At 60.8% G+C, this 25,482-nt stretch overlaps 8 protein-coding genes and 1 non-coding gene across 9 annotated transcripts; 5 read left to right on the top strand and 4 right to left on the bottom strand.

Moving 5' to 3' along the window:
- Window positions 1-216: 216 nt before the first annotated feature.
- VTJ83DRAFT_7268 (uncharacterized protein) lies at window positions 217-2,205 on the top strand (the record flags this gene model as incomplete). The annotated part of the gene is made up of 3 exons (XM_071014071.1): window positions 217-304; window positions 565-1,759; window positions 1,815-2,205. The coding sequence occupies 3 exons, from the start codon at window positions 217-219 to the stop codon at window positions 2,203-2,205; spliced, it is 1,674 nt and encodes a 557-aa protein (XP_070863485.1).
- Window positions 2,206-4,524: 2,319 nt separating this feature from the next.
- VTJ83DRAFT_7267 (uncharacterized protein) lies at window positions 4,525-6,566 on the top strand (the record flags this gene model as incomplete). Its single annotated transcript, XM_071014070.1, has 4 exons — window positions 4,525-4,615; window positions 4,763-5,728; window positions 5,810-5,981; window positions 6,047-6,566. 4 exons carry the CDS (start codon window positions 4,525-4,527, stop codon window positions 6,564-6,566), a joined length of 1,749 nt encoding a protein of 582 aa, XP_070863484.1.
- A 773-nt stretch (window positions 6,567-7,339) lies between these two features.
- On the bottom strand, window positions 7,340-8,180 carry VTJ83DRAFT_7266 (uncharacterized protein; the record flags this gene model as incomplete). Its single annotated transcript, XM_071014069.1, has 2 exons — window positions 7,340-7,761; window positions 7,919-8,180. The coding sequence occupies 2 exons, from the start codon at window positions 8,178-8,180 to the stop codon at window positions 7,340-7,342; spliced, it is 684 nt and encodes a 227-aa protein (XP_070863483.1).
- Window positions 8,181-8,911: 731 nt separating this feature from the next.
- Window positions 8,912-9,714, bottom strand: VTJ83DRAFT_7265 (uncharacterized protein; the record flags this gene model as incomplete). Its single annotated transcript, XM_071014068.1, has 3 exons — window positions 8,912-9,234; window positions 9,301-9,424; window positions 9,499-9,714. 3 exons carry the CDS (start codon window positions 9,712-9,714, stop codon window positions 8,912-8,914), a joined length of 663 nt encoding a protein of 220 aa, XP_070863482.1.
- Window positions 9,715-10,322: 608 nt separating this feature from the next.
- On the top strand, window positions 10,323-11,330 carry VTJ83DRAFT_7264 (uncharacterized protein; the record flags this gene model as incomplete). The annotated part of the gene is made up of 3 exons (XM_071014067.1): window positions 10,323-10,332; window positions 10,403-10,510; window positions 10,579-11,330. 3 exons carry the CDS (start codon window positions 10,323-10,325, stop codon window positions 11,328-11,330), a joined length of 870 nt encoding a protein of 289 aa, XP_070863481.1.
- A 1,113-nt stretch (window positions 11,331-12,443) lies between these two features.
- Window positions 12,444-15,806, bottom strand: VTJ83DRAFT_7263 (uncharacterized protein; the record flags this gene model as incomplete). The annotated part of the gene is made up of 1 exon (XM_071014066.1): window positions 12,444-15,806. One exon carries the CDS (start codon window positions 15,804-15,806, stop codon window positions 12,444-12,446), a length of 3,363 nt encoding a protein of 1,120 aa, XP_070863480.1.
- A 2,387-nt stretch (window positions 15,807-18,193) lies between these two features.
- On the top strand, window positions 18,194-18,286 carry VTJ83DRAFT_t166. The gene has a single exon. It is a non-coding gene; the product is annotated as a tRNA-Pro (tRNA).
- Window positions 18,287-19,142: 856 nt separating this feature from the next.
- Window positions 19,143-22,133, top strand: VTJ83DRAFT_7262 (uncharacterized protein; the record flags this gene model as incomplete). The annotated part of the gene is made up of 6 exons (XM_071014065.1): window positions 19,143-19,328; window positions 19,438-19,647; window positions 19,723-20,306; window positions 20,763-21,344; window positions 21,393-21,853; window positions 22,111-22,133. The coding sequence occupies 6 exons, from the start codon at window positions 19,143-19,145 to the stop codon at window positions 22,131-22,133; spliced, it is 2,046 nt and encodes a 681-aa protein (XP_070863479.1).
- Window positions 22,134-23,293: 1,160 nt separating this feature from the next.
- VTJ83DRAFT_7261 (uncharacterized protein) lies at window positions 23,294-24,051 on the bottom strand (the record flags this gene model as incomplete). Its single annotated transcript, XM_071014064.1, has 2 exons — window positions 23,294-23,741; window positions 23,810-24,051. The coding sequence occupies 2 exons, from the start codon at window positions 24,049-24,051 to the stop codon at window positions 23,294-23,296; spliced, it is 690 nt and encodes a 229-aa protein (XP_070863478.1).
- Between the last annotated feature and the right edge of the window lie 1,431 nt (window positions 24,052-25,482).

Raw genomic sequence — 25,482 nt, 5'->3', positions numbered from 1 at the left:
ACCCCCCTTGTTCCATCAAATCGTGCAAGGAAAAGGATACGCCGTCCATCTCGGCGCGCCCCGTGTAGCCTTTTTATTTGTGCCCGTTTTTTATGCTCGCTCCTCCGGTGACCTCATAGCCCGCTTTCTCTTCTCTTGTCACCTTGCTCCTCCACACCCACGCCCACGCACACCGCAACTCGACCGAGGGCCGCATTACGCATTTCCGCTGACATCATGGGGCCGCCCACTGATGCTGTTGTCCGCGATGACGACAAATCCCAATCACCCAAGCAACGAACCAACTCATCAACCCCCCCACAAGGTCAGTGCATCCCGTGCATCCACGCGTTGACGTTGACGTCGTCGTCGACGTTGTTGTCGTTGTCGTTGTCGTCGTCGTCGTCGTCGTCACCACTGCCGAGTCCTTGGCCGTCGCCAGACGCCCGATGCCTTGCGCCGTGGCCATGGGGGGCCGGGCTCGCTTCCCTTGCTCCTCCTCCCCCTCCTCCTCCTCCTCCACCACCACCACCCTCGTCGTCGTCGTACAGGATCGTCCGCTAACCCGCCTGCGCCTCTCGCCAGAACCCCAAACAGATGCCAAACGCGACGTCTCTCCCGTGAAGCAAGAACACTCGTCCAACCCCGAACCTCCCAAGCTGCCCGCAGTCCCTCCGCCGCCGCCGCGACCCAACCAGCCAGGGAACTCAAAAAGCCCCGACTACTTTGAGAAGCCGCCGGCGCCGTCTCTGAGCCTCGAGCCCAACCCCTTTGAGCAGTCTTTCGGCGGCGCGCCATCCGGAGCCGAGACCCCGGGCGGCACCAAGCTGCCCCCCGTCGCAGCCCTGACTTCTCCGTCGTCTCTCCTGCCCGGCAACACGCCGTTCTGGGGATCCTCCCTTCGGCAGGGTCCCCTGAGCCCGGCCATGCTGTCGGGTCCCACCTCCACCGACTACTTTGGCGATACGCACCACATCCGAAGCTTCCCGACGCCGAATGAGTCGTCGCTGAGGACGGGCTTGACGCCCGGCGGCAGCGGCTCCATGTTCCCGGCCGCCCCGAGCCCAAGCTCCCTGTTCCAGCTCGGCGGCTCGGTGCCGACCCCGGGCATCCTCGACTTCCATCGCACCGCGCTCAGCGCCGCCGCCAAGAGAGAGCAGGCGCAAGCCCCGCAGCAGCAGCCTCCCACGTCGGTGCCTCCCACGTCCCACCCGACGCTGGGGGCCGGAGATGGGCTCTCGAAAACGACAGAGTCGAAAGCACCTCCTGGGCCGTTCGATCCGCACGACAACGACGCGGCCAACGGCCTGTTCATGCTGGCCCAGGGCCGGCCTTCGGTGCCGGCCCCCCTCAGCCAGTACCCTTCGGGCCCGCTCACGCAGCCCTCCGCGTCGGCCGCCGGGGCAGGGCAGCCGATCGCCGGCGCTTCGCAGCTGAACGGCGGACCGTCGCTTCCTGGTCCCGGCGCCAGCGAAGCCGGCGCCGCCTCGGGTGACGCCGAGCCCGCCCGCCCCAGCACGCGCGGCAAGAAGAGGAGCATCTCGGGAGCCGCCGGGAGCTCGCGTCGCAAGGCGGAGGAGAGCAACGCCCTGGCCAAGGAGCCTCCGAGCAAGAAGGGCCGGACCGCCACCAACGGGAGCGGGACGGGATCCTCGAGCGACGACCGCCATTCTGCGGATGAGCAGCAGAACGGAGGCAAGGACCAGTCGGGCGGAGGGTCCACGTCCAAGTCCAAGATGACGGACGAGGAGAAGCGCAAGAACTTCCTCGAGCGCAACAGGTATGTGTTCTCGCAGAGTCCGTTCGCGTTGCGCCGCCGCCTAACGCCGCTGCAGGGTTGCTGCGCTCAAGTGTCGCCAGCGCAAGAAGCAGTGGCTGGCTAGCCTCCAGCAGAAGGTGGAGAGCTTTTCCCAGGAGAACGAGAACCTGGTGAACGAGATTGAGTCCCTGCGGGCAGAGATCGTCAACCTCAAAGCGATCCTCCTCCAGCACAAGAACTGTTCCGTCTCGCAGCAGCAACGCCAGCAGGAACAGCAGCAGCAGACGCAACAGCCGCAGCAGAGCTCGGCCGCGCCCATGTTCCTGCAGCAGCAGGCGGCAGCGCTCGACTTCAACCCGCCGCTGGACGCCTACGCCATGGCTGCCGGGAACCCCATGGGAGGGCAGCCGATGGTTACCAGCCAGCCCGTCGCCGCGGGACAGGGCATGAATCGCCGCTTCTCGTAGGATGAGGACCCGTTGCGAAGCTCCGAAGCATGGCGAGGGTTCCGCGAGGAGGCCCGGTGGTTGGTGGACGGGGTGATGCCGACCACGATGATGGAGTCATCGCCTGAGCAGTCGCCGCCGCGGGGGCCCCGGAGTCTTCCTTCTTCTCAGAGCAAGAGGTGAAGGTGACTCGTCGTGGTTATCGGCGTCTCTGCTGCGGGGGAGAGGGGGCTTTGCCTCCCCCGGGATGCTGCCTGGGTTGTATAATCTCTTGTCCTATTTTCTCACTTTTTTTTTTCTCTGCTTCGTTTCCTCTCTCTCTATCTTTTGCTTTTATATATCTACGGCGTCGGTCGGGGCGGTTGGGCCTGGAGCGGTGTTGGGGCGAGGCAGACACCGCAGTTCGAGCCTTGGATAATCCCCCTCCCCCCCTTCCCGGTGCCCGTGGCTTCTCTTGCTGGAATGGACGGCGGGGTTCACAAAAGTACGCACGCATCTTGGACGATGGACAGCGGCCGGTATTCTCGCCTCAGACACACACACGCACGCACGCACGCACGCACACTTTTCGCCCTGTAGTATTTGGGCAACAACGGCAACAAAAAGAGGGATGGTTTGGTCTGGCGGGGTGATATACCTCAAAAAAGGAGTTTGGCGGGGGGCATCGGTCTTGTTATAATATCTTGTTTGTCTATCTTGCGGCCTTTCTCTCCCCCGTCTGGTTGGTTGGTTGGACGGAGGTGCTGCTGGCGGTTCGGCTTGAGCAGCTGAAGGCGGAGACAGGCGGGTTGGGGCTTGGCGGGAAAGGGGGGAAAGGGAGCGGCGTTGGAGGCGGGCAGAGGATGGGAGCTGGTGGAGGGAGAGGAGCTTTTTTGTTTGGTAATGGGCGGTTTGGGTGCGGGCTCGGTGGGGTTGGAAGGGGGCGATTGGCCACGACGACGCTCACGATCACGACCCACGATCACCATCACCATCGCGATCACGGCGGCGTCGACACTCCTTGCCTGCCTGCCTGCCTACCTACCTACCTACCTGCCCGCTCTTGGCAATGACGGAACGCGAGGGCCTGACCTGGCGGTGTGTCCCCATCGGAGACACCGGCGAGGAAGATGGTTTCCTCCCCGTCAGGTGGTGGGTGGGGATGGGGGAGGGAGGGAGCTCGGTTGGGATGGGTGGGATTCTTGAGCGGGCTTGCTTGCTTGCGGGCTTTTGTGTCTATATGTATTTATGTACAATGATGGAGCACACGGGATAGGCGATCGATCCTGAGGCATGTTTGTCCCACCCGACGTGGCCCTTTTTGCTTACCTAGGTACTCTGCTTTGTGGAGAGAGAGAGAGAGAGAGAGAGAGAGAGAGAGAGAGGATATGCCTCGTAGGTTCTCCTACTGGGCCAGCTTAGAGTGGTGGTGGTCCCCCGAGTTGCAGCAGCGAACCATTGGACAAATATGAGCCATGCGAAGAGGGACCCAAGACGTCGAATGCGTGTTTGGTTCTTCTTGTTGAGTGCGAGATGGGTATGGTATGTGAAGACCTAGGTGAGGTACCTCCCTATTGTTCTGATGTTGTTTTTGCTTGCTTCTCGGTCAACGGCCGACGCTTGACGGTCCATTATAGTACACAGCCGTGTATGTAGGGAGTAGTGGGTGTATATCATACTCTAGGGCCGACCCGAGTGTTGATGTCATGCGGCCTGGAAGGTGGGGGCACTTCGCAGAGTGAGGCTTGGCGCTCGACGTGGCTGGTGGCCCGAGCGTCCGACAGCCACATTCTGCGGCCGCGAATAAACAAACCCGGATCACCTCGAAGCGCAACTGACTTTCCCCGTCGCGATCCCGCCCCCCCCGGACCAAGCGCCAGGCCCGCCCACTTTTGCATCTGCGACGTTGCAAGGTCGCCTTGCACACAACAAACTCTCCCGCCAGCGAAGCCTCGACTCCAAGGGTCGGGATTCCAGATTTCGAACCCTTTTCTCCCTGTCAACACTGCTTATATATTTTTTTTTGTTCATTCGACCCTGACCCGGGCTCCCCTCCTCAACGCCCGCGCGCCCTCCCCCCTCCCCCCATCCGCCGCCGCCGACGCGACATTTCACGCCCGAACCGACGCGTCAAATCCCCGCGAAATCGCCTGTTAGGATCCTGTGTTTGGAATCGAGGGTTTGGCTTTGAATTGAAGCCGACGCGACGTGGGAAATTGCTTCGCGTCGCATCGCGAAAAAAGCGGGAGGCTCCTCCAAAGGAAAAGGGACGAGACAAAAAAAAAAAAAAAGAAATCGCCCGACCGACCGACCGACCGACCAGCCGACCGCATTCATGCGCCGACCAACACGCCGTTATCCATGACTGCTCTTGTACGGACCCGCCAGCCGCTGCAAGTCTTGAGCATGAGCAACCAGCCGGAGCTGCGACGGCAAAGCAAACGCCTCGCCGGTACGTCCAACTCGCTCCCCGTCCTGCCGTCGCGCCCCGTGCCGAGCAGCAGTCAGGACTCGTTGTCGCGGTCGCCGCTGCAGCAGACGGCCGTGTCCACCGCGCCAAGGAAGAGGAAGGATGCCGATGCTGACTTGCCCTCGGCAGCCGCAGCAGTCTACGACGAGCAAGATGGCGACTTTTTGTTCACGCGCGTGTCGAAACGGGTAAAGACGACGCAGGCCGCCGCGCCGGCCCCCCCTCCGCCACCGCCGCCACCGCCGGCCGCGCCCGAGGAAGACGACGATGAGCTTGCCGATCAGCCCCCCGCGAAACCCACAAGGAGGGGACCGGGGAGACCGCCCAAGGCAGGAGGAAGGGCACGACGCGCTTCGCCTCCCGCTCCCGAGCCCAGGCCCTCACGAACGAAGACGCCGTCATCCCCGCCGCCGCAGCCGGCACCCAAGGCGCAGCCGACACGGTCAGGGGCTGCGAGGGGGACGAGATCAAAGAGGAAATCGGAGGATGTAGCGCCACCGCCGCCGCCGCCGCCGCTGCCAGAGGAGGAAGAGGACGAGCAGCAAGAGATTGTGGCCCCTAAGACGAAGTCGCGACGGAAAACACGTGACACAACAACGACGACGACGACAACAGCGGTAGAGAGGCGACAGCCGCAGCGAGGAGCAGGGAAAGCAGCACCGCAGGCGAACGGGTCGCGGCGGGGGAAACCGGCGCAGGAACCGGAACCCGAAGACGACAGCGGCGTTGGCCAGGACAACGAAGCCGAGGCAACGCCGGGCGTCCCGCCGCGCTCCCAATCGCAAACGATCCCGCTCCCCTTTAGCGACACGCCCATCATCAACCGCAACAAGGAGTTCCGCAAAAAGGGCGGCGCCAGCGGCAGCCGGCGCAGCAGCCTGGGGATGCGCGGGCGGCGCGCCAGCTCGCTCATCGACAACGGCCAGAGCGCCTTGCCGCACCGCGAGGTCGACCCGGCCGAGTACTACAAGTACATTGCTGCCGACGGGCTCAGCGAGCCGCGGCGCATGAAGCAGCTGCTGATTTGGTGCGGCGAGAGGGCGCTGGCCAAGAAGCCGCCGCACGGGACGAAGGGGTCGAGCGCGATTCTGGGAGGTGAGTTGGGGGAGGAACCCCTGGGACGAGGACGCATGGACCATGAGCCAGGAGGCTGACAATTATGGGTTTGCTTTACAGCTCGCGCGATTCAGGATCAGCTGCTGAAGGATTTCGGCCAGCGGTCCGAGTTCTCGGACTGGTTCGTAAGGGAAGACGCCCCGGCGCCGCCTGTCCCTGTGGTCCTGCAGCCGAATCCGAGGAATGTGCACTACGATGCTCAGATTGCCGAGCTTGAGGCCAAGATTGAGAGGTATTTTTTCCCTCCCCTTCCTGCCGTACCCCTCTGGTGATGACGCTAACAACCTACCTTTGTAGGCTCAAAGCTCAAAAAGCCGCCTGGCAAGCCATCACCAAACGCCTCCCCGTCGTCGATCCTCTCTTTCAACGCCAAGCACCACAGCCACCACCACCACCCCCCCCCTCTTCTTCAGCAGACCAACTACCACCACCACCACCATTATTACCACCGCCGTCTCTCCAGCTCGACCACCCCGGGCGGCCCGACCCTTCGCTGCTCTCCGAGCCCGAATCCGCCATCTTGTCGGCCCTCACGAACCCGACGAACTCCTTCTCGGCGTTCCAGCGGCAGGCCCGCTCCCGCCTGGAAAACGCCCAGGCGCAGCTCGAGTGGCAGGTCGACCGGCTGGCGGACGGCGTGCACAAGCTCGACATGCGGGTGCTCACGGCGGCGCGCGAGGCCGAGGCGGTGCTGGCGGCGTGCGCGGGGCGGCTCCGGGAGCGGGAGCGGCGCGAGAAGAAGGCCGCGGGAACGGAGCGGGTCGGGGTCATGGAGGTGTTGAGGTGTTTGGCGAGGGTGTTGCCCGAGGGAGGGTAGGGGTTTTTTTTTTTTTTTTTTTTTTCCTTCTGATGGGACTTGAGGGAGGGAGGAGAGAGGAAGGAAGAGAACAAGGATGCATATTTGCATAGCCGTGGGGGGGGCGGGCGGGTTTTTGTTTGCTTCGTTTCGTGCTTTTTGTCGTCTTTCTCTGGGTGTTTTTTTTTTTGGTATTGGTGCCGGTCGGGTGGTGATTTTTGTCGCTGACAGGCTGGGCTGGGTTGGTTGGTTGGGGGGTTCCATTCGATCATTCGGGATGATTTGGACGACTTTTGACGATAAAGGTACTCCTCCATCATACGAGACGGTTGCACGAGGGAGGGAGAGGGGACAGGCCGGTGAGCCGAGGGAGGGTTAGAGCTGGGGTTCTAGTGATATCATATCTGTCTTGCTCTCTCTCTCTCACACACACACACACTTTCTCTCCCTCACGCATGCGCGCGCGGGTGTGTATATACTCTTGCCTTCCCTGTTAACAATTATGGGCACCTACCGCGCACGCCTTTGGATTAACCGGCCTTCTTTTTTTCGCCTATTCGGGGTTGCTTCATCCATGGTTGGGAGCTGTTTGGTTCCTCCCCTTCACCATGATACGTAGATCGATCCATAGGTGCGTACACACACAAAAGTACACACACAGAGAGAGAGAGAGAGAGAGAGAGAGAGAGAGAAACACATGGATCAAGCAATCTCGTGCATCCCGCCGTATCGTACACTCCCCTTTCGGCTTCTTTTTCCTCGCTCCCCGGCTTCTCTTCCTCCTCAAGCCTCCATCAAGCCCGATACTCGTCCAAGCTCGGCATGAAGCCCATCCCCCCGCCCCCCCGGCCCCTCCGCTTGGCCACGTGCTCCCTCAGCAGCTTCAGCACCTCGCTGTCCTTCCACCGCGTCGGCACGGGCCGGTAGGCGGGCTTGAAGGTGCCCACCGTCTGAGCCCACTCCCCCGGGCGAGGGTGGGGCTGGGTCGCCGGGTCGACCGGCGCTTGCTGTTGTTGTTGTTGTGCCGTTGCCGTGGACGAGGCCGACGGGAGCGGCGTCTCCTCCTGCGTGGCCCAGTAGTAAATGTCCCAGTCGTTCTCGTCGAGGAAGCGGTCGTACTCGGCCAGCTGGGCGGGGGTCATGGTGGCGAGGTGGGCGGCGGCGAAGGTGCTCAGGAGGAGGTCCGACTCGAGGATGCCGCGCTTGCGGGATTGGTCTGGGCCCAACCCGGTGGGGGTTTGGTTAGCAGCGTGCTCGGTCCTAGCCGGCGAGGTGCGGTTGGTTGTATCGAGCATGAGGGGAGGGAAGAGAAAGAGAGGGAGTGAGAGAGGGAGGGAGAGAGAGAGAGAGAAAGAGATGGGGAGGGGACGTACAAAGCAGGCGGGCGCGCATGGTCGCCGGGTCCTCGCCCACGCGGCGCAGGGGCTCGATCCGGAAGCTGGCGCCCTGCAGCTCGCCGACGTCGAGCTCGCGGGAGGGGGGCGTGTCGGCGTTGGCACGGGGCGGCTGCTGCGACGAGGAGCTGCTCTCGAAGCGCTTCTGGGGAGGGCTGGGGCGTGCGGCGGCGACGAGAGAGGCCCGGGCGGGCCGAGCGCGGGCGAGCGCGCGGGCGGCGGGGCGGAGCGAGGTCATCATCACGACGGCGACGGCCGGGCGTAGGGTGTCCGACAGGGTCGGTCAAGGGCGAACCGGTTCCGGAGGATCCAGCTTGTTCTCTTTCCCGAGGACTGAGCGGCAGAAAGAAAAAAAAAGGGAGATGGCGACGACGACGTGAGAGTGACCCAAGCAAAGCCTCAAGTCGGATCCGCTCCGAATGCCGATCTTGGCGGCCTGGCTGGGCCGAGGCCGAAGAAAAGTGGAGACGTACCGGTTAGGGGCCCCCGGACGTGGTCGCCGGAGAGAGATATCAGCCAACGAGGTGCTGTGTACATACACTACCTACACCACCCCTAGGCATGTGCTGTGGACCTATACATCTAGGTACGGCGTATGCCTCTGCAGACAGAAAGAAAAGAAAAAACCCCTAGGAAGGAAGCTGAGGATACCGGGGGATGCATTCGCTCGAGGGACATGCTCACGCCACGCCATGCTGCCGCCCACCATGCCAGACCCAGAAACAAGTCCATTCCGCCCGTCCCAGGCCCATGTAGTGTGTGTAGTATACGTACAGTGCATCATACCCCGTGCGATCAGCCCGTGACGTTGACAAGGAAAAGAACGAAAATAGACAAACTCCTGCCCGTGCCTAAATCCAGCAGTCTAAGCTCAAACGTTTTAGGTTGTAACCAGCCCCGGCCCCGGCCCCCGCCCCGGGCCCGTCCTCCCTCCTTCCTCTTGACGCTTGCCTCGGCGCTTTTCTCCAACGCTCAGATCAGATGCTTGGACCGGAAGTAGGCGCGCAGGTACATGATCTGCCAGGCCCACAGGGCGACGAGCAGGAAGGTGGTGCAAAGACCGAACCACTTGACGCGGTTGTTGGTGCTCTCGTTGGTGTCGCGCAGGGTCTGCTCGCGGGTGCGCAGGTAGTCCATCTCGGTAACGATCTCGGCCGTGAGCTCCTCGATGCGGCGCAGCTCCGCCTCGACCGGCTTGAGCTTCTCGGTGGCCTGGATGGCCGACCAATCCTTGGCGTCGGCGCCAATGTCGACGTCGAGCTCGATGTGGCGGTAGGGGTGTTGGACGTGGCGGGCTGTAGAGCAGGGAGGTGGTTAGCTCCGGGAACGCATGCGTGCGAAGAGAGGGGACGACGACGTACAGCCGGTCAGGATGTTCTCAAAGCACACGTCGAAGGGCGCATCGGCGAGGGCCGTGAAGACGATGCGCTGCTCTCCGGCAATGTCCTTGGGCTTGCCGTACTCGTTCCCCGTCGCGTCCCAGATCTGCAAGAATACGGTGGCTTGGTGTGAGTTGGGTGTCTTGTCGTCCCGTGTCCCCCTCCTCGGGTCCCACTTACGTGCATGTTCAGCTGCATGCCGTCGCCCTTGTAGCCATCGACGATGGCAGTGACGACGACAAGCATGTCGCGCGACACAAAGTTGCGGACGCAGCGGCGCGACTCCTTGTCGTTGCCGCTGCCGGCCTTGATGTCGAACTTGAGGGCGTGCGAGCCGACGGCCAGCAGCAGCAGCATGCTGCACAAGTGCTGCAGCAGCGATCGTAAGCGGGCCATGGTTGCGGTGCTGGTGGTGGTGGTGGTGGTGGTGATCGTCTTCCTCGTTGTCGCCGTCGCTCACTCTCTCGCTCGGTATTGTTCCGAGGGGGAGGGGGGGAGGGGGGGGTTTCGAGCGAAGGAACCTGGGAAGGTTGGTGGTGATGTTGTTGTTGGTAGAACGGGATGAGGAGCGAAACTCTTCGAGATCGATCAACCCAAAGAAGGAGCCAGCTGTCGCTTGTGCGTGTTGCTCGGCCCCCTGCTTCGCGCAGTGGCCAATGGGGAGCCAATGGGGCCGATGGAGCTAACGGAGCCAATGGGGCGGCTTCAGGGACTCGACCAATCAGAGGCGGTAACGTCAAAGCTCTCTCTAGGCCCGCAGCCTTGCTTGCTTGCCCCACCGCCAACAGAAACGCGTCGGCTTGAACCTTTCATCATCGTCATCAGCCTCGCCGTCGTGCCAATACTTTTTTTTGTTTTTTTTTCTTCATCCTTCCTCCCTCCCTCCCGATCGTTCTCCCAATCTCCAACCCAACCCCCCATCCCACAACAGCCCCCAACAGCCCACACACACAGCCAAAGCATCGGTGTCGCGCCTTTGCGACACCCGCCGTCTCGCCGTCAAGATGCCGAAATGTACGCCGGCCCTTCATGAAGCCTATCCTCGCCGAGACCACGGCTAACCCTACCTCCCTCCTCTCTCCAGTCTTTTGCGACTACTGCGATGTCTACCTCACCCACGACTCCATGAGCGTGCGCAAGGCCCACAACAGCGGCCGCAACCACCTGCGCAACGTCATCGACTACTACCAACGTACGTTTCTCTCCCCCAGCCAACAGACCGCAACCAAGGCTCGCTAACTCCTCCCTCCCTCCGTCCAGAAATCGGCCACGAAAAGGCCCAATCCGTCATCGACTCCATCACCTCCTCTTACGCCGCCGAGGGCCAAGCCCACGCCAATCCCATGCTCCCTCACAACCAGCCCGGCGGCGGCTCCTACGGCCTCGGCCCGGGCCACGCCGGCCTCGTCCCTCCCCCGATCCCCCTTCCCGGCTTCCCCGGCGCCCCGCCCCTGCCGCCCGGCATGCCCGCCCCCTTCCCCGGCGCCGCCCCGGGAGCCGCCGCCCCTCCCTTCCCGCCCCCGGCTTCCCCGCTCCGCCCTTCCCCATCCCGCCTCCAGGCGCCGCCGCCGCAGCATCAGCAGCATCAGGAGCGCCGCCGCCGCCGGGAGCAGGGTCGTCCGCCTCCTCGTCCGCCGTGCCCCCTCCCCCGCCGCCGGGCCAGTTCCCCTTCCCCATCCCGCCCCCGGGCGTGCCCTTCCCCCCCGTTCCTCCTCCGGGCGGGGCCGCCGGCGCCGCCGCGCCTCCGCCGTTCCCGTTCCCGCCGGGCGCGCCCCCGCCGCCCGGCGCGTTTCCTTTCCCGCCTCCCGGGGCGCCCGGTGCTCCGGGCGGGTTCCCTGGGTTCCCCCCGCCGCCGCCGGGAGCTCCGGGAGCGCCTGGGTTTGCCGGGGAGAAGCGGTGATGGCGCCTGTCTGGTGCATGGTTTTGTTTTGTCTTGTCTTGTCTGGTTTTTGTTGGTCTGGGGTGGATGGGTTTGGGTCGGGTGCGCCGTGCTCTTCGAAACAGAGGAGTAAACTCATGGAATGTGTAGAGAGTAGGGGATATAACGCCGCGGGGTGCGAAGAGAGGAGGAAATGAGCGGGACGCTTGGGTGGGTGGCGCTGGTTGTTGAGCTGCTGAGTGAAGAGGAGGAGGAAGGGTGCTGTTGTTGTTGTTGTTGTTGTCTTGTCTTCATGAGTACCATTGCTGCTGTTTCTTCAGCCCGCCTGCTTTCTTGGGTAATATTGTCCAGGCAAAGGGGAGCTTTGCAAAAACCCGCGGTGGCATCAGCATACGGCGTTAGGGACAGGTAATCAATCAAGGGGTGGGGAAATGGATTTCACATGAACTCTCTCACAAACTGGCTTCCACAAACGTCCCCCGTCCAAATGGTGCCATCTAGATACGTTTTCTGCCCATCGGCCTCGGGACGTTCCGAATCCTTCGTCAAGCATGAATTGTTTGAGGAGACTGACGGTGAAATCCGCCATCCGAAGCGCCTTTGCCCAGCTTTGCTCTCCCCTAAGACCAGGAATGTATACCTTTCTTAGTCTCTCCAACTTGAGAGTACTATTTGCGAACTAAGATACCATCCACATGAGCATCGAGCATCACCAGCACGGCGGGAAACACTTTCAGCCCACGAGAAGCTGCTTCATCTGCAACTGGTCCTCCCCCCGTACCATCCGGCCGCTCGAGCCGGCAGCAAGGTACATCAAGTCCGGAAAAGTAGTCATCATTCATGTCATATCTTCCCTCATCTTCAACGGCCTCCACGCACCCCTCGCTGTTCTAATCCCCTGAATCTTTCGAGAAAAAAAAAAACATCGTAATACCCCTACCAACCCTTTCATGAATCCATCATTCATCATTCCATCATGGCTCTCGGGCCCTCTGGCCGATGAGCATCGTCATAAACGATCCGGCATACATGACATAACCTTCGTGACATGACCGTGCATGATCTCGTTATAGGCATGAAAAAAAGAAAGAAAAACAGAAAAGAAAAAAAAAATCAACATGAGAAAACTATATATGCCGAACGACAAAGAGCAGCGGGAGAAACGAAAGGTCATGCTGGTCCGAACGTCAAGCACGGAGAGCACGCCGCCATCGTCTCATCCCACGTCAAGCTTGTCCAGTAATCTTCAAGCCTGCACCCGCATCTTCCTGAACCGCTGCCTCTCCCTCTGCTGCTCCCACACATACAGCGCGTCCGCGTCCGGCGTGCCTGTTCCACCACCAAGGCGTGGGTCCACCGCCTCCTGCCACTGCTGCTGCTGCTGCTGCTGCTGCTGTTGCTCAACAGGACGCTGCCATGATTTAGGCCTGACCACGTCTCGCACGCCGTCGCGCACCTCCTTGGGCCCGCTGATTTTGCCCCGCAGCTCCTGAGTCCGCCGCTCGCGCCGGCGCTCGCTCACCCTCCGGGGAAGGTTGATCTTGTCGCTAAAAGCAGCCCGGAAACCAACGGTCCCGGCGGCGGCGTCGTCACCCTTACGTTCCTCGCGGCCCGCCTCCGCGGTCGTCGTTGTCGTCGTCTTCGTTGACGACGACGACTGGGTTGGTTCCGACTTCGTCCGGCGCAGCGACGACCTTGCCTTCAGGCTAAGGGAGCGCCACACGCGCGCGGGCCCCCGACCTACCTGGGTGATGGGCGGGGTGGAGTACGGTTGGCTATCGGCCGGTCGCGTCAGCGACTCCATGCTCTGGCGGCGCTTCATGACGCGCAAGTTCCCGCTCGGCGTGCGACGGATGGTGCGGCGATCCGGCCCGTCGTCGCTCGTAGCGGGGAAATCCTCAAAGTCGTCGTCACGGGTCGGGAGGATGGCAAATGTCTTCTTGATGCGTTCGCTCAGCCTGCGGCGAGGTGGGGCAGGGCGGTTGTCGATGGGCGGGTAGCGGTAGGTGCGGTCTTGGTCATTGCTGGGGCGACCGTGATCCTGGTCCAAGATGCACTCATCGTCCGTGCAGCCGGAGCAGCAGCAGCAGTGCTCGTCATCGGTGTATGCGGGTCGCCAGTAAGGATGGAGCCTGGACTCGTCGGCGGGGGAGTCGACCGAGGAGCGGCGCCGGAGCTGGGGCTGTTTGGACCGGCTCTGCGACAAGGAAAACCTGCGGCTAAGGAAGCGGGGAGGCGATAGATCGCGAGCGCTGCGGCTCGTCAGAGCCCGCCGAAGAAGCGATAGGCTCATTTTCGGCTTCTCTGCCGTTATTTCAAAGTAGTTTCCAACCTGCTTCTTCCTCTCGATCGTGGGCGTCAAGCCCGACGGCGTGGCGGGGATGAAATTGATGGCTGGAGGCTTCGGTGGTGCACGGGGGTTCCTCAGCGGCGAGTCAATATTATCGATGGAGAAATTTTGCGGCGGAGTGGCCGGGACCTTGACGCTCGAGGCGGGCTCGGGCGCTGGGATAGCCAGGGCAGGGAATCTGCCCAGCTCCAAAGAAGGCGTCTCGGATGGCTTCGCCGGGTGGTCGATGAGCGCAACGCATTTGCTCTGGTGAGAGTAGATGTTGATGGCTGTGGCCTCAGAGACTTCGGCATGCGATGTCGCTGTGGTCTCGACGGACACAACCGAGAGCGGGGTGTTCTGGACCGACAGATGCGTCCTCCGGTCCTCGTCCCCGTCCGCCCTGGTACCATGCTCTCCAAGCGTGTCGCGGCCACGGTTGGGACGCACAGTGGCCTGAATTGACTTGGCGTTCCCAGACAGTTCGGCTCCTGGCTTCAGACGGCTCTCCTCTTGCCCCGGCTCACCCAAACCCGGCTGCTGGTAGAGCGTATCGAGCTCCTCGCTGGCTTTCACCAAGGCCTGGTGGGCTTGTTGGGCTTGAAGCAGGTTGTGCGCCCGCAAGCTCTCGGCGGTCAAGGAGCCCCGTCTAGATGCGTTTCGGCTCGTGGGGGCCGACAACGATGACGATCGGATGGGGATAACTGGAGGAAAGTCCATCGTCCGCTCATCACCGGGTCGAGGCCCATCCGACTCAGAATACGCCCTACTTCTGCTCCTCTGAGGCAGCCTCTCGAAACGAGGCACGGGCTCTCGGCTCTTTGACTCTTCGGATGTGGCAACAGATCTGACGCTCAAAGACCTCCGGCTGCTCGCCGACTGCGGGGATGATGGCCGGCTGTTGGACTTGATTGACGATCGGCGCTCGGGAATTACGACAACTGGGACACCGCCGTTCTTCCGCACCGAGCGGCGGGCCTTCCGACTGGATATGGAGTTGCTGGTGGCGACCGACACGATGCTATCACGGACGCCCTCATCGGTTCTCGAAGCTGGCGGGTCCCGACGTTGCTGTACGACATCAGCGGCCGGCGTGCCGGACGCTGGAGCGGGGGCCGAAGAAATGTCGGAGCCAGAGTCACGCAGCGCGCTCTGCTTCCTCACATGACGCAGGGTCCTTTGTCGTTGGGGTGCTCCTGTTTCAAGCATAACCGTGGCCCCCACCACCGTCGAGGCATTCGACCTTGTGGATGCGACCGACGAGCGTCTTGCGTCGACAGAGGTTTCCGAGTTGTTGGGCGTGCGGCGGGTCGGAAAGCGGTCTGAGGCGATCCTCCGCGCGGAGTAGACGATTGGGCTTTCCTCCACAGGTATACGCCACATGGCTCGGGTCGCGTTGGTTGGCGTCACCGGCCTGTCACCAACCGTTTCGCCATCGCCAGCATGTTTCCTGAGGGTGACATTTTTCATGCGGTCGGAGTCCCATTCCGCTGCCTTGACTGGGGCTTTCCCGTGGGCAGTATCACCCCTGACAGAGAGTTGTGGTCTCTTTGCCGGGCCATCATCAAAGGGACTCGGCCCAAGCTGCAAGCCCAGGCCCACGGGTTGCGGAACGCTCGTGGTTTCCCCCGGGAACTGGCGCGCGGCGGCCTGCGGCGCCTTCGCGGATTGCGAGTCCAGGCGCAACGTGGGCTTTGCGTCACTGTCGCTGTCGCTGGACCCGGACGGGCTCTCCCGCGCAGTTTGAAAAGACTCGGCTTTCGAGTCGGTCGTCATTTTGGACGCATTTCGGCTAGCTGTCGGCGGACGCCGCGGGGTCTGGCCCGTGGCCTGGCCTGGAGGCGTCCGGTCAGGCGTCAAGTTCGGTGTCGGCGGGCTTTGATGGTGCAGGGGTGTAACAGGCGGATAGGAGTCGCTATCGGAGGTGCTCGGACGGGTGCCCGGATGCCTGGGAGGAGAAATATCCGAGGGGTGGTCGGTGGAGGGGTTTCGCGAATGTGCCGGCGGTGTGGGCGGCGGCTCCGGACCTCGCGCTGGCCGGGTCGCGGGCGAACGGCCGGGCTTGGCTGAGGTCAAGGGGCTGTCATTCTGGACTAGGACCGCCGCGTTTCCCACGCCATACCGTGGACCATCATCTCTTCGCGGACGGGGGAGAACCTTGTGTTTCTTGAACATGCGCGGCTGGGCAGCCAGGCCGTCCGGACCCAGGCTCAAGGCGAGGTTGGCCGGAGCTGTGTCTGCGTTGGACAGCAAACCCGGGAAATTGCTTCCGGCCGTCATCGTGTCGAGCTTGGGAGCAACCGGTCGAGCCGCTCCTCTCTCTGCAACCTAGGCGGGAGACTGCAGGTGCGGGACGAAGGTGCGCATGTTGGGGACAGCAAGGAAGCGTGTGCGACGAGACGAGGTGGCTGTTCGCGATGGCAACGAAACGTCGAGATGAAGGCGGGACCCCACGAAAGCCCGAGCAGCAATGGAGCCAACAGGCTGTGGAGGCAGCAGCTGCGCCTTTCCAGTACATGCACAACAGCCGCAAGCAAGGCTGGATGGATGAAGGGACGGCGACGGGCAGCTAGCTGCCTTGGGCAGCCGTCGCTTTGGACTCGAGGTTGCACACGATCAAGAGCTTTGCTCGCCGAGTGGCCCAGCGTTTGCTTATCTCGCGCGCTCTCTCTCTAACCGTCAGTGTTGCTAGCCCGAAACCATGGATCCATCAACCATGGCGTCACTGGGGCGCAAGAAGCTGGCTGCTGAGCTTGGCTGCCCTGGTTGATGGAACTTTAATTGTTCCGACGTCTTGACTCAGGAAGACCGAAAGAAAGCCCGTGGGCGGGGCAAGCAATATTGCCAAGTTAGGTAAGGTAGGGGAGCGATGGGGCCGAGGACGACGGATGAAGGATGACGGATGACGGATGACGGATGATGGATGACGGATGACGGAGGAAGAAAATGGAGCGAAAAGGGTTGCAGACTCGTTGGGACAAGTGAAGCGCCCCGGAAGCGGAGTTTTGCGCAAAGAAAAGGCAGCAGCGGCAGCGGCAGCGACAGCAGCAGCAGCAGCAGCAGCAGCCACCTTTACAGATCAGCAAGTCAGGAAAGCGCACGCAAGCTTTCCTTCCGCCATTTCCCTGACAGCCGCAGCCGCTCGGGTGCAGCAAGAGCGAGTGATGGGGCCAGAGTAAGAGACCACCCCACGCAACGGCGGTAAAAGGTGTTGGCGGCCAATGGCTCCGATTGGCCACATGCAGCTGTGCCTGCGGCCGGTGACAACGCTCGAGCTGGGAGGAGCCAGCAAATCGGGACGCCAGAAAGGCCCGCGCTCCCTCTCGAGTCCAGAGGCGCGCAACAAACCTGGAAGGTTGGGTGGTTCCAGGCTGTGTGCGAGGGGGGCCAGTCCTGGTCTCCATGCCGGGCACCTATTACAGTACTTGCACCGTACGGTGTCGGTACGGAGCCCAGGGAAGGCAGAGCTGATGGCCTGCGAAGCGCGGCGCTTCATCATCTTCCTCCAGCTGCTCAAGCCGTTAGGTCCGGGTCGACCAGCAGGTAACGTTAGTGTACCCAGCCGCAATCCCGTCTTCCTGGTCCTTGTCAGAAACCTGGAAGTTCGCCCCCTTCCTTCCAGATTTCTCTTGTGTGTCTCCACAGCCAGAACCTCGGGGACGGCGTCGGGTGCTCAACTGTACACAGTATAGTATGTACGGTAAACGGTAGATTCATCGACCAAACGGTGGTAGATCCATTCAGAAAGCGAGGCGGGCGGCTGAATGCAATTTTTTTTTTTTTTTAAAAAAAAGGAAAACACACGGAGCTCCCCTGCACCAGTCCTGCAAATGATGCCTCGCCGGTCGCCGAGGAGCTTTGGCCAAACCAGCACAACAAGACACAAACAAAGACACAAACCTCGACGAATTGCCATGACGACAGTTGACCGAATCAAAGACACGCTGCTGCATGTATCTCTCGCGGCTCTTGCGCGACGCAATGCCACCTACTTACCCCTGCGTCTTGGAATCGGTCCCCCGTTCAAGGAAGGTATTCCCTCAGAGATTTCTTTTCGCCTTTGCTTTCTCCTTTGCTTTCTCGTATGCCAGGCACCTTTCAATCAGCCGCATCCTAAGCCACGTGTCAACCATCCCATGGGATCCCTACCAGCAGCCTCTCGGAACAAGCCGAAGCCGCGGCCGGAGCTCAGCCCAGTCCCGGTGGGTCAATCGGCCGTTGGGCGGGCCCCGCTCGTCTGATCCGGGCCCGAGAGAACGGGCAGGGAACCCCCCAGAGTTCCAACCTGGAAGCGCCGATCAACCGTCTGAACGTACCTCTTGGCAAGCTGTTGTGATCGCCAGGCCCCCGAATTCTTGGGTCTTTTCCCGATCCTGTAATAAACCAACTGAAACCCTGGGAGAGTCGAGCCTCTGGCGACCCTTCTGTGTTCTGCCGACCTGGTAGTCGCGCAATAACACACACCCCTTCGACTTTGGACAAAGGCCTGTTGGCATGACATCATGATATGATGATGTCTTTCAGGGTGCTAGGGCCTATCCAAAAGGACGACAGAGAGTAACGTTATTCACAAGGCTGTTCAGGAGTCGCGTTCCTCTCCCCTCGGAGAACCACGCTCAAGTGCTGCAGCCCCGAACCCGTCCACCATCCAAGCTTCAGGATTCTAAGGGCCGCTGGTCTAGTGGTATGATTCTCGCTTAGGGTCCACCCTGATCACAACTGATTGCGAGAGGTCCCGGGTTCGATCCCCGGGTGGCCCCCTTCGAAGTTGCCTCGCTTTTTCCCACATGTCCGGTCCGAAAACTGGATGGGAGGGTGCCTTTTTTTTTTTTTTTTTTTTTTTTTTTTTTTTTTTTTGGTTTTGTTTTACCATTGAGATCGCCAGGCGAGTCACCACTTTCGTATTTTTGGACTGGAACATCAAGCTTGATGACGGGCCGAGAGGGAGGGTGGGCGAGGTGGGACTGGGAAGGGCAGACCGCGATGGGATGGCAGCATCAAGATCCCGACAGATTGCCTCCGATGCTTCCGGTCCCCCATGACATCCACAACGTCCGCGTCTTTCATACAGCTTTGCTCTGCGCTGGATGGGCGTTGTCGAATCCATGTTTCCGTGGTCCCACAAGGCCAGGACGATCAGAAATCCACCTGCAAGGCTCCCAGGGAATGGGTCGGATACGAACCTCAACGGCCAGTTACCCGAGTCAGAGCACTACACCAGAAACACCCTGCATCCTGACCAGTCTTGATTGTGACGGGTCCCTGAGTGGCCTCTAGCCAGTGTCCTTCGGACTGTCTCTCGAAGCCGGTGGGGATGTTTGTTCAACACGAGCCCCCTCGACCCCGGCACTCCTGTGAAACGCGCCTTCTAAGTATGAGCTGCCTTGATGTGTTTGGTGGGACGCGTCATAGTATAATGACGTTCATTTACTCGGCAGCAAGGAGGGAGAGCTCCGATATAAAGCGGTCGTCGTGGTCGCCTACGCTGCAGTGCGTTTCGGTTGTAGCAATCGGTAGAGTCACTCGCTTGATACTCGTTCAGGTCAACCCTTTGTCTCTTCCCTTCTGCAAAGACGTTCCGCTCGTTCCACGGCCGCAGCCATGAGGACCCTCTCGATGGTCGGCTCCGCCTTGACGGCAGCCACCTTCGTTCACGCTGGGGTTTTCCTCGAAGACGGAGTATGGATGTGCGACTATGAGAGCGTACCGGGCTGGTACTGCGCCGGCGACTCCCTCGCCACTAATGCTGCGGTCTGGTGCGATGGCCCTGGCGCCTATGGCAGCTTGCACTACTGTGACCCCGTATGTCAATCCTCTCTGCCCTCAACGTACCCCCCCTAACCCATTCCCTCTTCCAACTATCCATCGCCGCCCCCTAGCCATCGACAACAACCCGCTAACAACTCAACAGGTTGAGGGGGCTCTCTCACCCCGCTGCTGGCAACCCTCTCCCAACTCCGGCAAGGCCACCTGCGAGCAGGATTGCTGGGTCTTTGCCAACGGCATCCCCTCTCTGTTGCCAACAACCTCCTGCTCCGTCACTAGCACCAATCAACCGGTTGTAACCAGCTCGGAAACACCGTCACCCTACTACCCGACTTCGACGGAGACAACGACGGAGGTTTCGACGGAGGATCCGGTTACAACCAGCTCGGAAACATCACCCTACCCGACTTCGACAGAGACAGCGACCGAGGTTTCGTCGAATAAACCGGTTGTACCCAGCTCGGAAACATTGCCACCTTACCCGACTTCGACGGAGACAACGACGGAGGTTTCGACGGAGGATCCGGTTACAACCAGCTCGGAAACATCACCCTACCCGACTTCGACAGAGACAGCGACCGAGGTTTCGTCGAATAAACCGGTTGTACCCAGCTCGGAAACATTGCCACCTTACCCGACTTCGACGGAGACAACGACCGAGGTTTCGACGGAGGATCCGGTTACAACCAGCTCAACAACGTCGGAGGATCCGGTTACAAGCAGCTCGACAACATCGACGGAGGATCCAGTTACCAGCAGCTCGACAACATCGACGGAGGATCCAGTTACCAGCAGCTCGACAACATCGACGGAGGATCCAGTTACCAGCAGCTCGACAACGTCAACGGAGGATCCGGTTACCAGCAGCTCGACAACATCGACGGAGGATCCAGTTACCAGCAGCTCGACAACGTCAACGGAGGATCCCGGCTCGACAACGTCGACGGAGGATCCCAGCTCGACAACGTCGACGGAAGATCCTAGCTCAACGTCGACGGAAGATCCTAGCTCAACGTCGACGGAAGATCCTAGCTCAACGTCGACGGAAGATCCTAGCTCAACGTCGACGGAAGATCCTAGCTCAACGTCGACGGAGGATCCCAGCTCGACAACGTCGACGGAAGATCCTAGCTCAACGTCGACGGAAGATCCTAGCTCAACGTCGACGGAAGATCCTAGCTCAACGTCGACGGAAGATCCTAGCTCAACGTCGACGGAAGATCCTAGCTCAACGTCGACGGAGGATCCCAGCTCGACAACGTCGACGGAAGATCCTAGCTCAACGTCGACGGAAGATCCTAGCTCAACGTCGACGGAAGATCCTAGCTCAACGTCGACGGAAGATCCTAGCTCAACGTCGACGGAAGATCCTAGCTCAACGTCGACGGAAGATCCTAGCTCAACGTCGACGGAAGATCCTAGCTCAACGTCGACGGAAGATCCTAGCTCAACGTCGACGGAAGATCCTAGCTCAACAACGTCGACGGAAGATCCTAGCTCAACGTCGACGGAAGATCCTAGCTCAACGTCGACGGAAGATCCTAGCTCAACGTCGACGGAAGATCCTAGCTCAACGTCGACGGAAGATCCTAGCTCAACAACGTCGACGGAAGATCCTAGCTCAACAACGTTGACGGATGATCCGGTTACAAGCAGCTCGGGAACATCGTCAACCTCCCCGACTTCGACGGAGATAACATCTAACTTTTCGTCGAATTTGCCGGTTGCAAGCAGCTTGACAACGTCGACGGAGGATCCGGTTGAAACCAGCTCGGAAATATCGTCAACTTCCCCGACTTCGACGGAGATAACATCTAACTTTTCGTCGAATTTGCCGGTTGCAAGCAGCTTGACAACGTCGACGGAGGATCCGGTTGAAACCAGCTCGGAAATATCGTCAACTTCCCCGACTTCGACGGAGATAACATCCAACTTTTCGTCGAATTTGCCGGTTGCAAGCAGCTTGACAACGTCGACGGAGGATCCGGTTGAAACCAGCTCGGAAATATCGTCAACTTCCCCGACTTCGACGGAGATAACATCCAACTTTTCGTCGAATTTGCCGGTTGCAAGCAGCTTGACAACGTCAGTACCGAGCAGTTTTGTAACGGTCACGATTACCTCGACGACGTCGTTCGGCAGCAGCTTTGACACGTCGTCTGAGCTTCCCACCTCGTTCGGCAGCAGCTTTGACACGTCGTCTGAGCTTCCCACCTCGTTCGGCAGCAGCTTTGACACGTCGTCTGAGCTTCCAACCTCGTTCGGCAGCAGCTTTGACACGTCGTCCGCGCTCCCCACCTCGTTCGGTAGCAGCTTTGACACGTCGTCCGCGCTCCCCACCTCGTTCGGCAGCAGCTTTGACACTTCGTCCGAGCTTCCCACCTCGTTCGGCAGCAGCTTTCCGACGGAGACCGAAACAGTGATCGAGACAACGCTGATTGACCCCACCGCGACGTCCGCCATCGTGACCGAGACAACAACGGACCTGGAAACGCAGACCGAGACGCTTTCACCGACTGGTACGGAGAGCGAGGGACCGGGTCCCGAGCCTACCGATGGTGGTGAGGGTCCGGGTCCTGAGCCCACTGATGGCGGCGAGGGCACTGGGCCGGAGCCTACTGATGGCGGCGAGGGCACTGGGCCGGAGCCTACTGATGGCGGCGAGGGCACTGGACCGGAGCCTACTGATGGTGGTGAGGGCACTGGGCCGGAGCCTACTGATGGTGGTGAGGGCACTGGACCGGAGCCTACTGATGGCGGCGAGGGCACTGGGCCGGAGCCTACTGGAACATCGGCGGTCGCTCCGATTCCCACGCAGACCGAAGGTCCGGAGCCCACTGATGGCGGTGAGGGCACTGGACCGGAGCCTACTGATGGCGGCGAGGGCACTGGGCCGGAGCCTACTGATGGCGGCGAGGGCACTGGGCCGGAGCCTACTGATGGCGGCGAGGGCACTGGACCGGAGCCTACTGATGGTGGTGAGGGCACTGGGCCGGAGCCTACTGATGGTGGTGAGGGCACTGGACCGGAGCCTACTGATGGCGGCGAGGGCACTGGGCCGGAGCCTACTGATGGCGGCGAGGGCACTGGACCGGAGCCTACTGATGGTGGTGAGGGCACTGGGCCGGAGCCTACTGATGGTGGTGAGGGCACTGGACCGGAGCCTACTGATGGCGGCGAGGGCACTGGGCCGGAGCCTACTGGAACATCGGCGGTCGCTCCGATTCCCACGCAGACCGAAGGTCCGGAGCCCACTGATGGCGGTGAGGGCACTGGACCGGAGCCTACTGGAACATCGGCAGTCGATCCGATTGCCACGGGCGGTGCGGCTGGGAACTGGGCTTCTGCCAAGCTGGCGGCGGTGGTTGGCCTGGGTGGGTTGGTCGTGTTGGTGGTTTAGTTGGCTACCTAAAGCAAGCTGGCAAGGATTTCTCTACGAGGCCGGGAGTCTCCAATGTTGTCTTCTCTATCCAATCGGGCAGCCCTTGTCCGTTGGCACATTTCCTTGGAAAGGTAGTCCTGGCGGAGGAGTACCGTGGGCGTTATCCTTGTTTTTTTCTCTCTTTTTAGTGGCAGAGTGACCTCAAAGTTTAGATAATGTATGTAATTATATCCGCTTTGGTTACCAAAACTATATCACGATCAAGAACTCAAAAGGTGATCGATGACGCTTGATGGGACCCCCGGATAGTGACCCCTGTCATGAACCCAAAGCGTGGAGTTTAGAATCTACAGGACGCCTGGTTCCATGGCAAACAGAACGTCTACCAAGTTCCCAGTTTTTGCGCGGCTTGCCCCCCTTCCCCTGTAAAATACCGACAGGCCACCCTAGCAGAAGTATTACGACAAACAAGAATCTCCTGACTCCCTATTCGTATACCAGTAGCCCGATTCACTTGCCGCCACCATTAGCAATCAGCAACACCACCACCACCACCACCAACGCTGCCACCCCCATCATTGGCATTGCCTACGAGCATCATCACGCCATTCTCCGCCTCTCAGCCCCGCCCAACCTCTCCGACCTCGTCCACCCACCACTCCCGAAACATTCTCAGCCTCTCCCCCCTCACCCTCGCCTCCTTCTTCCCCGCCTCGGTCCTCATCATCCCTTCTAACTTGACCAGCTTCTCGTCCAGATGCTCCATCGACTCCGCCAGGCTTCTCCCGCCACCCTTGACCGCGCCGAACGCAAACATCCTTGCCAAACCCACGGCACCCATGGCATCAAGTCGGTCCGAGTCGCGCACGACGGCGAGCTCTGGGTGGGCTTGCAGGAGAGAGGCCTGGGCCGCGGCGCCGGACGGGGTGCTCAAGGCGCGTGTTTCGGAGGTGTAGCTTACCGCCGGGATGATGCTTTCCAGGGCGAGGGCCAGGTCGGCGGGGCAGGAGAGGGAGGCGAGAAGCGTTGTGAGTTCAGACGTCGGGGTCTGGTCCGCAGGGAGGTACCTGCGTTGGAGAGGAAAAGGGGGGTTAGCGTGGGATCGGCGGGGGCAGGGCAGGTTGGGAGACCCAACTTGTGATCGCCAACGTCGTGGAGCAGGGCCGCGAGGTGGATGGTGCGCAGGTCGAGGGTGGCCTGGAAGGCTGGGTCGGAGTTGTTGTAGATGTGGTGGGCCATGGCGACGACGCGCTCGACGTGGTGCCAGTCGTGGGATGAGTCGTAGCGGCTCATGTATTCTTTGACGAAGGCTTGGACGCCTTGGACGAGCGGGTCGTCCTCGAAGGCGCTCATGGCGGAGACGATTGAGGGCGGCATGGCGGGTGAGCACGTCCAAGGTTCACGGTGGATTGAACAGAGAGCGGTGTTGGAAAGGTGAAAATATCAGCCGGCCCACTTATATTGCATCGTTGGTAGTTTTCTGGTGAGTCGTTATTTCATAGGAGTCAGTTGCCCGTCCCTAAAATGTAGTGTTCCATGACAGCCGACGTGTCGATGGATCTCTCTGGAAGGCGACCATCTCGGTCCTGACACAAGCGCAAGTACAGGCCGGTGATGATTCTTTACGACAGGATACCGAGAATCCGGGTAGGCCCTGCGTTCACGGGACCAAAGCCGTTTTTCTTTTGCATCTCCCATAGGAGATGAGCCGCATGGCCTATTAATCCATACGGAATCTCAACTTTTTTTGAAAGCGACGGCAAATGTTGTGATGAGATGGTTCATAGCTTGATGACCCACTAAGTCAACCGCTCGACTGGCACCAGGAAGGACAGCGATCAGCACGTACTCACTGCAAGATTTCCTTGTCTCAAGCACCAGTGTCTACAGAACGGGGCAGAGTTGCCTGTTTTGGCAGTGCAGCATCCATGATGTGAACCCGGTGCGGCGCTGTCTGCGTTCAGTTACCTTGACGGCCGAATCGGGCAGCCGGACAGGCACAGCCTGCATCGGCTCAGATGCCCTCGACGTCGCGGCCGCGGCTAGCAATGGACGAACTCCTCCGCACACCGCCAGCCAGGCAACATTCCCCGCTCTTCCGGAGGGTACACAGGGCATCCTTCGGCCGAGACATCCATGCGGACTGGTTCGTCTGTCAGGATGCAGCCGCGAGACCCGTAAGCTCGCAGCATATCGGCCGGGCTAGACGCGAGAGACGAGCGTCGCGGCGGTTAGTTGAGCACTAGCCATGCAGGCTTCGGAGCGAAAGGGTGCATTGGCCAGTGGGAAGAATGGAGGTGCGGAGAAACATGCACCACCCCATCATGAAATCCACATAGGGCATGATCACGCCGTCCACTAGTTTCCATGCTGCAGTACACTGCAGCGAGGCAGATTTGCTGCGCGCCCTTCAAGACTGCGCGTATTTGCGTAACGTTTTGCGGCTCATTGCTGTCGAAGGTGATTGATTGCCTGGGAAGTTTGCGTGGGAAGAGGAGCAGAGCTCAGAGGCGGAGGATAGGCGCTCCCCCGGGGGGGGGGGGGGGGGGGGGCGCGGGCTAGGTTGTTGGAAGCCTCCGGACTTACCGTCCCGGTCTGGTCCGGATCGGTTAAGTTGTCAACTTGACCTACCTCCCAAATTGTGCGTTGCGTAAGTAGCCCGGCATTCTAGGCCCAGCAGTCACTTGACTAACTGACCTTTGGTATTTTGCCTGCGGAGAGGGGGCACAGAGAGGCCGGAATTGCAGCGCTATCGATGGGCGGCCCAAATACGCGGCCAGCCTCCCCGCCTGACAGATTGCAGCCGTA

The sequence above is a fragment of the Remersonia thermophila genome, chromosome 7 (genome assembly GCF_042764415.1).
Source record: "Remersonia thermophila strain ATCC 22073 chromosome 7, whole genome shotgun sequence".
Lineage (NCBI taxonomy): Eukaryota > Fungi > Ascomycota > Sordariomycetes > Sordariales > Chaetomiaceae > Remersonia > Remersonia thermophila.
The sequence above is the reverse complement of the archived record's forward strand: the minus strand, read 5'-3'. Positions and strand labels throughout refer to the sequence as shown.